The 18,494-nt window shown below is 42.9% G+C and overlaps 1 protein-coding gene across 2 annotated transcripts in view; it reads right to left on the bottom strand.

Moving 5' to 3' along the window:
* The window catches only part of srpra (SRP receptor subunit alpha), a 59,510-nt gene that overhangs the window by 40,335 nt on the left and 681 nt on the right, over positions 1–18,494 (bottom strand). For both annotated transcript variants that reach the window (XM_068053796.1, XM_068053797.1), the window contains exon 2: positions 2,224–2,307. In XM_068053796.1, the coding sequence (XP_067909897.1) occupies positions 2,224–2,307 (84 nt within the window). The remainder of the gene's footprint in view (positions 1–2,223; positions 2,308–18,494) is intronic.

Genomic DNA, 18,494 nt, shown 5'->3' with positions numbered 1-18,494 from the left:
TGAGGGTCAATATCACATACACTGTGGGCACTGAGAGCAGTGATGGCACAAGGGTTTTAGACAGTCAACATAACATGCACCAGTAATGGAAGCAGTAGTATACTACAGTGCTCTACTTTCTGGACAGCTACACCATTGATAGAAGCTTCAGTTTCAGTCTGTTACTTGGCAGGAAATACAAAGATTGAGAAGCACTCTCTCCCGTCAACCTTAGCACGTTACATTTAGGAAATGTACCATGTGGGCACTCAGAATGCAACCAAAGGCAATGGAATCATTAAAAGACTATCCATTTACATAACAGCAAATACAGAAAGAAACATATGCAGTGAATTTTCTTGCTGTAAACAAGGGTGGGCACTGCACAGCAATGAAGTAAATCAACACACACTCACACTTAGTATTGTAGATATAGTGAAACCTGTAAATTAGGAATATCTAACAAACTTAAATCAAGTATCCTTTATTTGAAAGTGTCCTTATTTTCAAAATGCTCATTGTATGTACAGTAAACTGGATGAGCCTGATATTCCAGGATTGGCTGTACCTCCTGCAGCATTCCTCCTTTGTTTTGTCCTCACCTGGGATCTGGACTAATTTTGCAGCCTTGCCAGCATGTGATTTCAGTTCACGTTCTGCTTATTGGGTTTCCCAATTCATTGCCAACTGGGGTTCTTTTCCATTGAAGGAGGGATGTTCTCATTCTGGGATCTACTACATTGGCACTGTGAGAAGTTCCAAAAACTAGGCAGCCAGCCACAAGCAGGCAAAGAGAGCAAAACTGAGAAAGTACAGCACAGGTGGAGGCCTTCAGCCCCTCGTGCTGGCCCTCTCGCCTGTAACCCCTGATCCTTTTAGATTCCACCTTTTCTTATATTTATTTCCATACCTTTCATATTAGATATTAGCTTCTACCTCAATAGCCACAACTGGTGAAGGACCCCATGGACTAACAGCTCTCAGTTTAAGAACCTTCCTCCTCCCTTCAGTGCTACTACTCCCACTCCACGTTGGTGCTGCAGCTCTCAGCTCTGCAGAGAATGATGGTGCCCAGTGTTTTCAGTTGCAAACTGACTCAGTGCATCAGAGGCTTGCAATTTGCAAGTGTCCCCATGGTTTCAAGTGCAGCTTATATCTATTATAATGTACATTATTTGGGACTTGCAGCTGTCCAATTGCACAGATTTTACTGTGCTCCCATTTAAGCAAATTCCTCTTTCTCCCACTTCATGGGTAGGCGGTGGCGTATGGTATTATCACTGGACTAGTAACCCGGAGACCCAGGGTATTTCTCTGGGGACATGGGTTTGAATTCCACCACAGCAGAAGGTGGAATTTGAATTTCATTAATAAATCTGGAATTAAAAGCTAGTCTAATGATGGCCATGAAACCATTGCTAATTGTTGAAAAAACACACTGGTTCACTAATGTCCTTTAGGGAAGGAAATCTGCTGTCCTTACCTGGTCTGGCCTACATGTGACTCCAGACCCACAGCAATGTGGTTAACTCTTACATGCCCTCTGAAATAGCCTAGCAAGCCACTTAGTTGTACCTAACCGCTACAAAGTCAATTAAAAGGAATGAAACCGGATGGACCACTCGGCATCGACCTAGACAACGGAAACGACAATGGCAAACCCAGCCCTGTCAACCCTGCAAAGTCCTCCTTACTAACATCTGGGGGCTTGTGCCAAAGTTGGGAGAGCTGTCCCACAGACTAGTCCTCCTTAGACAGCACCTTCCAAACCCGCGACCTCTACCAACTAGAAGGACAAGAGCAGCAAATACATGGGAACACCACCACCTGCAAGTTCCCCTCCAAGTCACACATCATCCTGACTTGGAACTATATCGCCGTTCCTTCACTGTCACTGGGTCAAAATCCTGGAACTCCCTTCCTAACAGCACTGTGGGTATACCTACTCCAAATGGACTGCAGCGGTTCAAGAAGGCAGCTCACCACCACCTCAAGGGCAATTAGGGATGGGCAATAAATGCTGGCCTGGCCAGTGACGCCTACATCCCATGAATGAATAAAAAGAAAAATAAGCATTACATACACCTGGATTTTCCAGAAATCAATCATAGCTTCAGATCCAAGAATTTTACAGTGCTTCACCTGGTAACATTTACAGATAACCCACACAGGCACCATAAGCAGAATGGCCTCTTGTTGTGTTTTATATATTTATGAAGTATCTTTGCTCTATTCAATACTTACCACAAACAGCAACTCAAACTCATTGTCCAGCTTGTATTTAAGGGTGAGAGCTTCATGAGTGAATGATTTATTTCCTCCTCTCTCCTGCAAAAGGAAAACAGTTGGTTCATTAGCTGAATCGATGGTTAAGGATAACAATGGCAAGGCCCAGTGAATTTGCTACGGAATGCCAACATACCAGACATTTCACTTCGCCTAACACATACACTGACAACCCTGTGTCAGCAAGTGATGACTAACTCTCCAAATCACTTACGTTTGCATCAGATAATTAGATTTGATCTATGATAAGTTTTTATATAAAAATATATAAAAGAAACATATTAAATATAAGATATATATATTTCCTGGAAACTTTATCCAGATTTATAAATGGAAACTGTCTGTTAGCCTGCAAAGTTCATCATTGCATCATCCCACCAGCAGAGGTGTGGAAATAGAAATTTATTTTGGAAACACACAAGAATGTAAGGCCTGAATTATGTCTGTGGCCCTGGTCTAAACATCTCCTGCCTCCCTTCTAACTCCACTTCACCTGAAGACTACACTTGGTCTTGACTCCATCTGCAACAATACAAGAAATCAACTAGCATATATTTAAAGAGGAAAACAGCAGGAGGAAGCGTGGAAGAAATACCCCTGTTAAGAAGCTGTCCTTGACAAATACATTTCTACTTGTGCAGGCTCACAAGCAGCTTCATGGAGAACTATTCAACAGCTGAAGGTGCAGTTTAAATTAAAACAATTAAAGCAAGGTTTAGTTTTGTAAAATACTAGTAAGGCATGAAGCAAGTTGAAGAAAATTCTGAAGAACTGAAGTAGAATGTTTCAGGAGAGTTTTGGAAGATGCAGCGGCTACGATGAGGTTGACGAGAATGCAAGTCGACAACATGATAGATATGCTCTTTGATGAGGAGATTTTAATTGTCATGTACCAAGACAGACAAGCTACCCAAGTGTGCCTTGTGTTGGCAACCCCAGAGGAGAAAGTCAAGAAATCTTCTTTGGCCTCCTTGTCTTGAGAGACAATGGGTAAGCACCTGGAGATGGTCAGTGGTTTGTGAAGCAGCGCCTGGAGTGGATATAAAGGCCAATTTTAGAGTGACAGACTCTTCCACAGATGCTGCAGATAAAATTGGTTCTCAGGGCTGTTACACAGTTGGCTCTCTCGTTGCACTTCTGTCTTTTTTCCTGCCAACTGCTAAGTCTCTTCGACTCGCCACTCTTTAGCCCTGCCTTTATGGCTGTCCACCAGCTCTGGCGATCACTGACAACTGACTCCCATGACTTGTGGTCAATGTCACAGGACTTCACGTTTGCAGACGTCTTTAAAGCGGAGACATGGACGGCCGGTGGGTCTGATACCAGCGACAAGCTCACTGTACAATGTGTCCTTGGGGATCCTGCCATCTTCCATGCGGCTCACATGGCCAAGCCATCTCAAGCGCCGCTAGCTCAGTAGGGTGTATATAATGGGGATGTTGGCCGCCTTGAGGACTTCTACATTGGAGATACTGTCCTGCCACCTGATGCCAAGGATTCTCCGGAGGCAGCGAAGATGGCATGAATTGAGACGTCGCTCTTGGTTGACATATGTTGTCCAGGCCTCGCTGCTGTAGAGCAAGATACTGAGGGCACAGGCTTGATACACTCGGAATTCTGTGTTCCGTGTCAGTGCGCCATTTTCCCACACTCTCTTGGCCTGTCTGGACATAGCAGCGGACGCCTTTCCCATACGCTTGTTGATTTCTACATCGAGACACAGGTTACTGGTGATAGTTGAGCCTAAGTAGGTGAACTCTTGAACCACTTCCAGAGCGTCGTTGCCGATATTGATGGATGAAGCATTTCTGACGTCTTGTCCCATGATGTTCGTTTTCTTGAGGCTGATGGTTAGGCCAAATTCGTTGCAGGCAGCTGCGATCCTGTCGATGAGTCTCTGCAGACACTCTTCTGTGTGGGATGTTAATGCAGCATCATCAGCAAAGAGGAGTTCCCTGATGAGGACCTTCCGTACTTTAGTCTTCGCTCTTAGACGGGCAAGGTTGAACAACCTGCCATCTGATCTTGTGTGGAGGAAAATTTCTTCTTCTGAAGACGTGAACGCATGTGAGAGCAGCAGGGAGAAGATGATCCCAAACAGTGTACGTGCGAGAACACAGCCCTGTTTAGGAAAGGGATCTGATGAGGAGCCACCATGTTGAATTGTGCCTTTCATATTGTCATGGAATGAGGTGATGATACTTAGTAGCTTTGGTGGACATCCGATCTTTTCTAGTAGTCTGAAGAGACAACGTCTGCTGACGAGGTCAAAGGCTTTGGTGAGATCAATGAAAGCAACATAGAGGGGCATCTGTTGTTCGCGGCATTTCTGCTGTAGCTGGCGAAGGGAGAACAGCATGTCAATGGTGGATCTCTCTGCTCAAAAGCCACACTGTGCCTCAGGGTAGACACGCTCAGCCAGCTTCTGGAGCCTGTTTAAAACGACTCGAGTGAAGACTTTTCATACTATGCTGAGCAAGGAGTTACCACGGTAGTTGTTGCAGTCACCGCGGTCACCCTTGTTCTTAGAGAGGGTGATGATATTGGCATCGCGCACGTCCTGTGGTACTGCTCCCTCATCCCAGCACAGACAAAGCAGTTCGTGGAGTGCTGAAAGTATAGCACTCGATTATTTCAGGGGTAATGCCATCCTTCCCAGGGGCTTTTCCACTGGCTAGAGGATCAATGGCATCACCAAGTTCTGATTTTGTTGGTTGTTCGTCCAGCTCATCCATGACTGGCAGAGACTGGGCTGCACTGAGGGCGGTCTCAGTGACAACATTTTCCCTGGAGTACAGTTCGAGGTAGCGCTCCACCCAGCAGTCCATTTGCTTGCATTAGTCAGTGATCATGTCCCCTGATTTAGACTTGAGGGGGGCAATCTGCCTGATGGTTGGCCCAAAAGCTTTCTTAATGCCATCATACATTCTTCTGATGTTTCCGGTGTCAGAGGCCAGCTGAATATGACTGCATCGGTGTTGCCAGTAGTCATTTGCGCAGCGCCTGGCTGTTCTTTGTGCAGCGCTTCTGGCTACTTTATGTGCTACGGATGTTAACTCGCTGGGGGCTTTCTTGTAGTTCAACAGTGCAATGCGCTTAGCGGCTATGACAGGTTCCAGCTCTTCAAAGTGAGATTGAAACCAGACTGCATTCTGCTTCACACGTTTGCCATAGGTGGTCATTGCTGAGTCATAGATGGCGCCTCTGATTGGGCCCACTTGGTCTCTGCATCCCCTGTCGGAGTGTTTTGAAGGGCTTTTTCAAGTGAATTTAGAAACTTATGTAACAGCTGTGGATAAGAAATTCTGTTATTAAGAGATATACTGTACAAAATAACTTGGAGGTATAGAAACAATTAGAATCTCAAAACAGGCAAAATTCAACCGCAGTCCAGGTTACAAATGAATGGTACATTACTGCCCATTGAACCATGTGAGTAGGAACATTTTAATGTGGTTAGCACCGCAGCCTCACAGCTCCAGGGACCCAGGTTCAATTCTGGGTACTGCCTGTGCGGAGTTTGCAAGTTCTCCCTGTGTCTGCGTGGGTTTCCTCCGGGTGCTCCGGTTTCCTCCCACATGCCAAAGACTTGCAGGTTGATAGGTTAATTGGCCATTATAAATTGCCCCTAGTATAGGTAGGTGGTAGGGAAATATATAGGTGGGGATGTGGTAGGAATATGGGATTAGTGTAGGATTAGTATAAATGGGTGGTTGATGGTCGGCACAGACTCGGTGGGCTGAAGGGCCTGTTTCAGTGCTGTATCTCTAAACTAAACTAAAACTAAATATCTTAAAAGGAGGTACATTACAGCAATTACTCAATTTTTCTGCTTTCTTTCTGAACAATAAGCTTGGTGCAATGTGATGTAAACTGTGCTGAGCTCTAAGCAGCACCATTGGGAATTCTTACAACTGAGCAGCAAGAGCTCTGTGGTGGCTAAATACACCGCGTAGGGTGGTGCTTAGCACACAGATCTAGAAGGTCCCAGGTTTGATCCGTAGCCAGTGCTGAGCTAGCTGATCCCAGACAGGGCCATGGTAAGAGACCTACAATTGTTTCCAGTGTTTCTAGTCTAGGGAGGGGTAAAATTATCCCAGGTTCTTGCTTCTAATTGTGGGCTAGCATATGTCATGGAAAATGCACGTGTGTTTGTCAAGCGAGAACAGGTTCAAACTCAGCTTGGTGCTCTCTATGGTCAAGTAGCCTGCAACACTCACTCTTAATGGTCACACACAATCAGCAGCTACTGGAGCTGTCGTAATGGAGAGCTTGATGACATCCACAACTACAGAGGAGCAACTGACGTTAAGAAAGTGCAAAGAAATGCTCACAATCTGAATACTTAAAATCTGTATCAAAACAGGAAAACCTTGGATATCCATTATCACCTTCCCTTCATTACAATAACCTGCCACATGTTGATGGCAATTTGACATCAAATTTTAAATAATTCAATGCACTTAGCATTGTAAGCATTTCCCCAATAAACCTATAGCCCTCCGAATAATCTCCCACAATGACAACAATGTGGCATGTATGCCGGACTTCGCAGTACGATTAGGTTTTTAAAATTGATTTTTAAAGCAGCGTAAAAAGGATTTGGAGGAGACATGTGACCTCACACCAGGTCTGCCCAGACACAAGCCAGGGATCTTGGTTACCATGCAAATAAGGAACCCAGATCAAAGACCCTTTAGAAAGCAGAGCGCAAGGTTGTAACACCTGGAGGACAATGAGCTTTGCTCTCTCAGACTGCAAACAGGAAGTCAGGGGTGCTAAAATTGCAAATTCAAGTTGGAAACAAAGGAAGGCCCAGGTGGTTTTGATATGGCCAGATTTATGGGCTCAAATTGTAAAAGGCAAACGACTATTGACTTCTGTTCTGAATAAATTCATCAGGTTTTCCTAAGTTGGACAGGCTGTAAGGAAGAACGGAAGACATGAACAGCAGGGGCAGCCTCAGAAGAGAGAGAAAACAACTACTCTCAGAGCACTGATAGAGCAAAAGGCAGATAAGATTTTAACCCAGTTCGAATGCTCAAGGTTTGCAGAGGAGAAAAAACCTACAGGATTACCAGAGTTTGTCTTATTAATGGAAGACCAGTCGGGTGTGCTCAGAATAAGTGAACAGAGAGAATACTGGCTTTGTTAAGGACACTGGAAGATCCAACCAATTGCACTGGGAGGTGTTTGGGACTTTTAACTGCAAGGATACCTTTTTGCTGAGAACATGTATAAATGTGGTGTAGGTATGGAATGTCTTAAGTTAATGGGAAATACCTTTCTCTGTATTTCAATTAGCTACCTAAGTACTGTTTAGTTAAAGTACTGTTTAGCTAAAATGACTCCACACATTAACACCTCATTTACAGTGGCAAAATGGGACCAGAGTCAATAATGGGGGGAGGTGGGGGCAAGGGAAAGCAAATTTGAATCAGTTTCTTCAATAGGAGCCATGAACCAGGTTGCTCCAACTAAAAACACTTAAATTGTAGCCAGACAAAAGCAGTAAATGGGAAGTCAGCAGAGGTGGGGTGAGGTATTTGCAACTGCAGATATTTAATTCTTCTGGTCAAAATGTCTACATTCTATGTAACTCTGCACCATAAAAAAAGCGTGAATGTATGATTACATCAGTCCAGTATTAGCATGGTTCAGAAGGTTGTGGGTTCAAGTCCCACTCTAAGCTGATAGTCCATTGCAGTGCTGAGGGAGAGCTGCACTATTGGAGTTGCTGACTTTTTGATGAGGTGTTAAACCAAGGCCCCATCTGCCCTCTTGTAAAGGACCATGGCTATATCTGAAATAGCTCTGTCTAAGCTCGAAAACAGCTGTTTAAAGTTAATTCCTTCATGATGCTGACATGCCAGAATGAGCAAGGATATTCCAATTGCCACATTGGTGATATTAATGGATGACACATTTCAGTGTGTAATATTTAAAACAAATGGGTGAAAGCCCACGTTAGAAATAGCTGGCAGACATATGCCAAACAAAAGCTTTCAGCCTTTGTACATGGATACTGGCATCAGGAGCTTTGGACTGGGCAGCAGAGTCCCACAAACAGCAATGAGATATCAGATCAATTAATCAGTTTGGTGTTGATGGTCGAGGGCTAAATGTTAGAATTAGAATTAGAATTAGAATATTACAGCGCAGTACAGGCCCTTCGGCCCTCGATGTTGCGCCGATCATCTGACCTACACTATTCCATTTACATCCATATGTCTATCCAATGACCACTTAAATGCCCTTAAAGTTGGCGAGTCTACTACTGTTGCAGGCAGGGCGTTCCACGCCCCTACTACTCTCTGAGTAAAGAAACTACCTCTGACATCTGTCCTATATCTATCACCCCTCAACTTGAAGCTATGTCCCCTCATGTTTGCCATCACCATCCGAGGAAAAAGACTCTCACTATCCACCCTATCTAACCCTCTGATTATCTTGTATGTCTCTATTAAGTCACCTCTCCTCCTCCTTCTCTCTAACGAAAACAACCCCAAGTCCCTCAGCCTTTCCTCGTAAGACCTTCCTTCCATACCAGGCAACATCCTAGTAAATCTCCTCTGCACCCTTTCCAAAGCTTCGACATCCTTCCTATAATGCGGTGACCAGAACTGCACGCAATACTCCAGGTGCGGCCTCACCAGAGTTTTGTACAGCTGCATCATGACCCCGTGGCTCTGAAACTCGATCCCCCTACTAATAAAGGCTAACACACCATATGCCTTCTTAACAGCCCTATTAACCTGGGTAGCAACTTTCAGGGATTTATGTACCTGGATACCAAGATCTCTCTGCTCATCTACACTACCAAGAATCTTCCCATTAGCCCAGTACTCTGCATTGCTGTTACTCCTTCCAAAGTGAATCACCTCACACTTCTCCGCATTAAACTCCATTTGCCATCTCTCAGCCCAGCTCTGCAGCCTATCTATGTCCCTCTGTACCCTACAACACCCTTCGACACTATCCACAACTCCACCGACCTTCGTGTCATCCGCAAATTTACTAACCCACCCTTCTACACCCTCATCCAGGTCGTTTATAAAAATGACAAACAGCAGTGGCCCCAAAACAGAACCTTGCGGTACACCACTAGTAACTAAACTCCAGGATGAACATTTGCGATCAACCACCACCCTCTGTCTTCTTTCAGCTAGCCAATTTCTGATCCAAAGCTCTAAATCACCTTCAACCCCATACTTGCGTATTTTCTGCAATAGCCTACCGTGGGGAATCTTATCAAACGCCTTACTGAAATCCATATACACCACATCCACGGCTTTACCCTCATCCACCTGTTTGGTCACCTTCTCGAAAAACTCAATAAGGTTTGTGAGGCACGACCTACCTTTCACAAAACCGTGCTGACTATCGCAAATGAACTTATTCTTTTCAAGATGATTATAAATCCTGTCTCTTATAACCTTTTCCAACATTTTACCCACAACCGAAGTAAGGCTCACAGGTCTATAATTACCAGGGCTGTCTCTACTCCCCTTCTTGAACAAGGGGACAACATTTGCTATCCTCCAGTCCTCCAGCACTACTCCTGTCGACAATGACGACTTAAAGATCAACAACAACGGCTCTGCAATCTCCTCCCTGGCTTCCCAGAGAATCCTAGGATAAATCCCATCTGGCCCAGGGGACTTATCTATTTTCACTCTTTCCAAAATTGCTAACACCTCCTCCTTGTGAATCTCAATCCCATCTAGCCTAGTAGGCTGTATCTCAGTAATCTCCTCGGCAACATTTTCTTTCTCTACTGTAAATACTGACGAAAAATATTCATTTAACGCTTCCCCTATCTCCTCTGATTCCGCACACAACTTCCCACTACTATCCTTGATTGGCCCTGTTCTAACTCTTATCATTCGTTTATTCCTGATATACCTATAGAAAGCCTTAGGGTTTTCTTTGATCCTATCCGCCAATGACTTCTCGTGTCCTCTCCTTGCTCTTCTTAGCCCTCCCTTTAGATCCTTCCTGGCTAGCTTGTAACTCTCAAACGCCCTAACTGAGCCTTCACGTCTCATCCTAACATAAGCCGCCCTCTTCCTCTTGACAAGCGCTTCAACTTCTTGAGTAAACCACGGCTCCCTTGCTCGACAACTTCCTCCCTGCCTGACAGGTACATACTTATCAAGGACACGCATTAGCTGCTCCTTGAATAAGCTCCACTGTTGAGTGGATAACTTGCATTGGGCAAATGGGTCAAAATAATGAGGCATGCACACTTGCACAGTTTATGCGCCAATGACTGAAGTTTACTTCAGAGTTGATCAAGCGGCAACTTGGCTCATCTGGTAGCTCTTCAGCTTCTGAATCAACTGGTCAGGGATTGAAGCCCCACTCCAGGGTTATGACATAATCTAGGCTGACAATTCAGTTCAATAGTAATGGAATGCTGTATTGTCAGAGGTGATGCCTTTTGGTTGAGACATTAAACTGAGCTTGTTCAGGAATATATGAAAGTTCATACATCCTTACTAAGAGCAGAGAGTTCTCCCGGTGCACCAAAGTTAATAGCTGTGGGTCAGCCATCTAGTCCTAGAGTTCCTTTAAGACACTTTTTAAACCCGAACCCTTTGATCACGAGCTTTTGGTCACCTTCGTTGACTCTGTTAATTTATGCTTGATTACACTCCTGTGAAGCGGCAGAGTTTTCCCATGTTAAAGGCACTATATTAATGCAAGTTGTTGTCCTGGCCAACATTTAACCCTCAACCATCAACATCAAAACAAATTAACTGGTCTTTTATCTCACCGTTTGTGGGACTTTGCTGCATGCAAATTGGCTACCATGTTTGTTTTGGGCCATCTTGTTGACATGAAAGGCAAGTTTATTCTTTATATCTGCCATTATTTCAACAACGAAAGTTCGCAAACTGCTAAAACAGCAGCAGCTGTTGGTAGAGAACTTGAAAAACAAGCATCTTTGACAAGTGTTTTTGCATTTGTACAAGTGTATGCATCAGCGTCCCACTTGTAAAGCAGACCAGGGCCTCAAGGAGATAAACAAGGGAATTAAGGCAAAATCCCCACAAAGACAAAATCTCTCAGGTACTTGAAGAAAAACAAGGCACAACAAATTTTGAACAGGGACAAAAACAAACTCTGCACTGAGGCAGCTGCAAGTTGAACAAAGAAACATAAGGCACTAGCTTTACAAATTAAAAAACACGTGTTTATATTGCAGACCAAGTTGAAGCAATTTTGCAAATTACTCAATGGGCTGGATCTTATTGGAACTGGGCATCTTGTGGTATATACCGTGAGTCAAGACATTCTCCTAGATGCTTTAGCTTGAAAACATTTTGCACCATCAATTGCCAGAACTGCGAGCTGATAATGGCATTGCGATGGGGCATCGTGGGCTTGAATTCATGGCAGAATCTCCTTAACCAATGAGATTTGAGGATTGAGAAAGAAAGAGGAATGTGGAGAAGAAAGATGAATTAGATTCAAGTCAGAAAAATAAAGAGAGAAAATGATTGGATTAAGAGAGATATAAAAGTCAAAAGAATTTTTTTTTTAAATCTTGACCACATTATAAAAGTGCTTCCTTTTAAAAAATTTTTTTGAGGACTCGTGTTTTAGAATTGTGGAAATGGATTAATTGGAGGACTGAAGTGATTCCATAGATGCTGGATTCTATTTTTTTTTAAAAGGGTCACTGGAAAGACTGTTTAAAAAACATTTACTGGATGTCATATGTCTTCAGCTGAGCAAACAACAGGTGGCATCTGACTATGGGAGTTGTTTACAAGAGAAGTGACATGTCAAGATTTACGGTGCTCAAGAGTGGGTTTCATTTTTGAATACTGTTTTGAGTCAGTTGGGTTTGTAGCCTGCTGAAAGGAACACCTAGCTCATTTTTTCTCCACCTCTCTGAGAAACACTGCAAAAAAATCCAGCTGTAACGCCTGATGCTGCATTTCTCCTGAGCAGCTTTTGGAAGACATCCTCTCGACATCTCCTGAAAAATCCCAGTGCCCCATCTATATGTACTCGGATGCCAGACTGTATGCAATCTGGAACATAACATATTTTCCTTTTTCTTCATGAATTAACAAGTAATTTGGCCAAAGCATCTTTATTTTTCCCTTAACCTGTGTGTGTGTGTTGGGCATTTAGAAGGGAATATATATTTACAGTCATATTTCAAACTGTGTTGAAAGCTTTGCATCTTTATTGACCAAGTCTTGTTTTATAATAAATTAATACTTTTGTTTATTAAAGCAATCTGATTGGTGGATTTTATTCTGAAACTAAAATAGATAGATCATATAACTGGCCGCATTGGTAATTGGGTACACATTTAAATATATGTTCTGACCTGTGGAGAAGTGGAACTAGAGCAAGACAATGCACTCCTCCTGCCTTGGTCGTAACATATAATTGGGGGCTCTGTGTGGGATAACCCAAAGCCAGCAACGTGCAATTGTAAGTGGGGTAATAATAATGGAAAAGGAAAATATCATAGTTCTTGTGCATTAGAGTAAAGTTTACATTACCGGAATGGCTTTGTCAGTTGCTACGACCTTTCTGGGGAGGGAGGACTTATCCCAGAGTGACATGAAAATCTTGACCAAGGCTAGGCTAAAGGAATCAGTAGCAAAATTGGAGTTAAGAGTTCAAACCAGGAGCTCAGAAAGCAGACATAATTGAAATAACAGCATTTGAAAGTGGAAGGAGGAAAAGGCAATCCAGATGATAATTCAATTGAATTGGCTACGATTCAGTTATAGATGAAGCAGCTTGTACAGGAAAAAGAATTGGAAATGAAAAAAACTTGGAACTACAATCTCAAAAGGAAAAAAGAGGCAGGAGAGAGAAAAAGAGAGGGAAAGAGAAAAAGAAAGGGAGCAAGAAAGGGTATTCAAATTAAAAAAGCTGGAACTAAAACAAAAGGGTGGTCTTGAATCCATTGAAAATTCTGGTGAGGAAAGAGCTGACTCCAGCCCAGGACCCAGTGGAGTACTGTTTAAATGTGAAAACTCTCCCAAAGTTTGAGGAAAGGGATGTAGAGGCATTTTGCATTTCTTGTGAAAAGATAGCTAGACAGATGAAGTGGCTGAAGGAAAGCTGGACATTGCTCATGCAAAGCAGGTTGATTGGCAGAGCTCACAAAGTTTATGCCATACTTTCTGAGGAGGCACAAAAGGCTATTCTCGCTGCTTTTGAGTTAGTCCCTGAAGCTGATAGACAGAAATTTCAGAACATCCGGAAACAACCTGGGCAGACTTATATAGAATGAGAGGGTAAAGCAAATTAATTTTGAACATTGGATGTGGACACTAAAGGTAGAGGCCACATATGAGACCGTAAGGGAACTAATTCTCGTGGAAGACTTTAAAAGTTCACTCCCTCCATAGTAAGAGAACCAGAAAGTTTAAACAGGCTGATGATTATGAGCTTGTTTACAAGCACAAACCCTTTGTCCGTCACCCCCACAAACCCGAGAAGGTTGGAAGGTGAAAGAAAGGCAAGTAGCCGGGGACAAGAAGGGATAGTGGGCAACTCCCTGGGATCACCTCCTCAGGTCAGAAAGGAAGATACTGAGGGTGAAAGTGACGTCCGAAAGCCTCAGCATTTCCATTGCCACAAGTTGGGGCACTTTCGTGCAGAATGCTGAAAGTTGTGGGCCTTATTGGGATACATAAGGCCAATGCAGACAAAGAGGCCCTGACCAAGAGTATATCAGATCAAGCTGTAGCTCTGACTGTAAGGGCCAAGTGAAAACAACACTGAGTGAGGGGGATAGAAACAAGATAACAGAGTTATAGGGAATTCTTATCAAAAGGAAAAATAACTCCTTATCCCTCAAGTGAGGCAGATAAACCTATAGTTGTACTTAGGGATACAGGAGCCACCCAAACTCTTTTTCTGGGAAAAGGCATAACTTTTCCACCAGAGAGCGCATTGAACGCTAAGGTTTTAGTGAATGGTATCGGTAGGGAGTATATACCCGTAACTTTGTATTGGGTGCACCTGGAGTGCGACCTAATGTCTGGAACGGTAACTGTAGGAATTGTCCATAGTTTGCCTGTAGACAGAGTTGACCTACTCCTGCGGAATGATTTGGCCGGAGCAAAGGTAGTAGCCTCTCCAATAGTTACGGAGAGACCAAGTGAAGTTGAAGAGACAAGAAAAGGTTCCAGGAATTTTTCCTTCATGTGTAGTGACCCAAGCAATGGCTAAATAAGTTCCACTGTCGGAGGTCAAATTGGCACCACAGAGACAGCCGAATATCTGAAACTTTCTTTCGGGATTTGGATAATCTGAAGGAAATGTTCTATAAGTCTTCTCTGATCAAGGCTCAGCAAGCCAAGCCAGAGTTAAGTAAAGGGGCACAATTGGCTCTAAATGAAGCGGAAGCAAAGGGAGTTCTGGAAGGCTACTATATTAAAAATGGGATTCCACTGAGGAAATTGAGACCTCCTCACAGACCTGCGAACGAAGAATGGACGGTAGTTCACCAGTTAGTAGTAGCGTCCAAGTATCGCCGGGAAATATTCAGGATAGCCCACGAAACTCCTATAGCGGGACATGCGGGGATCCGCAAGACCCAATCACACATAAGTCGATATTTTTACTGGCCAGGTCTTTTCATGGACATGGTGCAGTTTTGTAAGCCGTGGCAGATTGTGGGAAAACCGCAACCTGCCATAAAACCGATACCTCGAATTCCCATACCAGTTTTTGGGGAACCACTTAGTAGGGTGTTGGTAGACTGTGTGGGCCCTTCATTGAAAACAAGAGAGGGACATCAATATTTACTCACTATGATGGATATGACTACTCCATTTCCAGACTCCATTCCCCTGAGCACAATTTCTGCTAAGGTAGTGATCGAAAAGTTAACTCCATTCTTCACCAGATATAGATTATCGATTGAGATCCAGTTGGATCAAGGTTCCAATTTCATGTCTAATATTTTTCAGGAAGTTATACGTAATCTGGGTATAACACAGTTAAAGTCTTCAGCATACCACCCACAGACACAAGGGGCTTGAGAAAGATACCACCAGACCCTCAAAACGATTGGGATAAAGGGTTGTAATTTCTTTTGTTTGCCACTAGGGATTCACCTAATGAGTCTACTGGTTTTATTCCTTTTGAATTAGTTTATGGACATGAGGTAAGAGGTCCTCTAAAACTAATCAATGGAAGTTTTTAGAACAGAGGGGCAAATCTTCCGTGTTAGATTATGTATCCCTGTTCCGGGAGCAGCTCATAAGAGCCTGCAAGGTGGCTCAGGAACACCTGAAAGCTTCCCAAACAACCATGAAGAAATGGGAGGACAAGCATGCCAGGACCCAAACATTTCAACCGGTGATGAGGTGTTAGTATTACCGCCTTTACAGGGTGAACTGCTGAAAGCATGGTTCAGTGGACCACATAGAGTAGTCAAAAGGATTGGTGAAGTAAATTATTTGACTGACACACCAGATCACCAGAAAAAGAATCGGATGTGTCACATCAATATGTTGAAACAATATCATCGCTGGGTGGAAGATAAGCAAGCACAGATATGTCAGGTCGTAGGGACACTGAAGGATGAAAGGGAGAGTGAGGATGAGGCAGAAGGAGACCTAGACAATTCTCAAATTGAACCTCCTACTAGCTGGTTAGCGAAGACTGAATTGTTAGGGAGATTAGACACAATGCTTTCATATTTAGATGCAGAACAATGAGAAGACCTAATAAGGCAGAAGACCCAACAAGGCTACTCACAGCTTTAAAAGGAGTCTATAGGATAAACCAGGATGTACAACCTTAGCCATACATGATGTGGATGTAGGAGAATCCTCTCCTATAAAACAGAATCCTTATCATTTAAGTCCAGAGAAACAGACCTGTGGAGAAGTGGAACTAGAGAAAGACAGTGCACTCCTTCCACCTTGGTTCTAACAACATGCAGGATTGAAATTGGATACTTAAAATTACTACTTTTCTCGGCCAGAGGTGTTCATTGGCACTGCCCTGTCCCTCCCAAAACTTTCCAAGGCCTGAAGGGGGCCAATTCTTACCATGTATGGCAATGTAGACATGTTCAAGTATATATGAACCAAGGCAATAAGGGATTTGATAGTAGCGAGCAGCTCAGCCAAATCAGACACCAGAATGCTTAGGCAATTACAGACTGGCTTTCCGATGAATTTTTCAATCTTAAGTTTGAACTCGTTGAGTAGGTCAGAAGATGTTTTTGCATTATCCAATCTGACCATTATATGTTTTTCTCCCAACTTCCCACATTCCCAAAATTCTCTCAGAGAAAGATTCCTATGCTTAGAAGGCCAAATTCTTGCTATCAAGTGCACTTCTAAGATTAGTCACAGAAGTGATCATCTGGCTATTCAATAGCAGGGGAAAAATCACAGCAGATTCTGATCTACACTCACATGCATTTTACAACGGAGGTCACTGAGGCTTGGTTGGTTCTGTTCCTTTCCCAAGGACACTGAAGCAAACAGTACTTAGTACCACTTCAAACCTAATTGAAATGAACTAACTTATTGCAAACTAGGGATTGAACCTGTGTTACTACGCCACATGAACAGAAACACATTCTTTGCCATCAGGAGGAATAATACTACAATCATACCAAAAATCATAGTCCATCCTATGCGTTCTTGTTGATAATCTATTCAAATAAAAGAAAATCCAGAACAACCGTTATGATTGTGGATGGCTTGGTAGCTCATACAGTCCAGTCTCGGCTTTAGAATTTGGCCACTAATTTATAAGTAATTCAATGCCCTGGTGTGCTTCCAAAGATTAATACAACACTTCTGTTTCCAGTCCCACTACTTCGTTGAATGACAAGAGACCAGGCAATTCCCCATGGACCAGGAGGGAAATCTTATGGGAAAATGTCCCCAGATCACCCTTATGGCTCAAGAGTCGAGGCTGTTACTGGGAGCAGGTTGATTACAGATGATACATCCCACAGAGAGAAACTAACGAAGCTTCACCCTCATCCCAAAACACATGCACATAATGAAGTACAATTAATATTGCACAATTTTATAAACAAATTATATTAAATGGGAATTTCTGATCCGACAATTGTCCAATCACAGGTATCACATCAATCAGGTTATATTATGCAGAATCACAAATATGGCCATTCTGTATTTTCTCCTGCACCAGACCACAATATTGTCTACTTGATCCATCTCTTGCCGAATGAGCGATCAGTCAGAATTCTCACAGTTCAACATTACATGGCACACAGAATGCAAGGGGGGAACTAAGACAAATCTCAGTTGCAACAATAATTCTTAGAAAATTACGGCCATAATAAAAAGAGGATTTTAACAAATATTTCCAAACTGCATAACCTTATGTAAATTTGAACAAGCCTGAGAACTAACTTAAATCATAACTACATTTTTCAGAGGCACCATGAAATTTACAGACAATTCATTCTTTTAATAAAAGTAGCCTATGTTTGGGTGGTCTCCTAAAGCATATTGCTGAAAAATTAGATAGGACTCATACTGGCTAAATTGGTTGCTGCATTTCCTACATTATAACAGTGACTACACTTCAAAATGTACTTTATTGGTGGTAATGCACTTTGGAACGGCCTGAGTTCGCAAAAGAAGCTATATAAAATGTAAGCCTTTCAACGAGTTTTGTGCCAGTGACAGACAACAGCCTCACATCAGATCAAGACTTGATGTGACAAGCTATTGATGCAGTGACATAGAGCAGCTGCTCCCCCTATATCTATGAATATATATGGTAATAAAAACAGAAAATACTGAAATACTCAGCAGGTCTGGCAGCATCTGTAGAGAAAGACAGAGTTCGATGACCTTTCTCTCTCCACAGATGCTGCCAGACCTGCTGAGTATTTCCAGCACTTTTTGTTTTTCTCTCTCATGCACTTATATTTCATATTTATCAGAAGTTTGTGCATTTGGAGGTATAAAACTGGCTTTGAGCTTTGTTTCCTCAACTGGAAACTTTATTTCCAGCACCCGCAATTTTTTGCTTTTATTTGTTTGGTCAGTCAGGTATCTGACACAGGTTGAAATCTATTGTCAAGGTTATTGATCCAGTAATGTCAGAATTGAAATGCCAATATTAAGAAAATACACTTCACACCACCGCGAGTTACAGCTACTTTTAGGAATAAATCCTGTAGTTCCGAACTTAAGAAAAGCTATTGTTCTGAATGCAGAGTGGGGCTCGAACCCTGG

Source organism: Heterodontus francisci, chromosome 22 (assembly GCF_036365525.1).
Source record: "Heterodontus francisci isolate sHetFra1 chromosome 22, sHetFra1.hap1, whole genome shotgun sequence".
In the NCBI taxonomy this organism is placed as follows: Eukaryota; Metazoa; Chordata; class Chondrichthyes; order Heterodontiformes; family Heterodontidae; genus Heterodontus; species Heterodontus francisci.
This window is presented reverse-complemented; position numbering and strand designations above follow the sequence as displayed.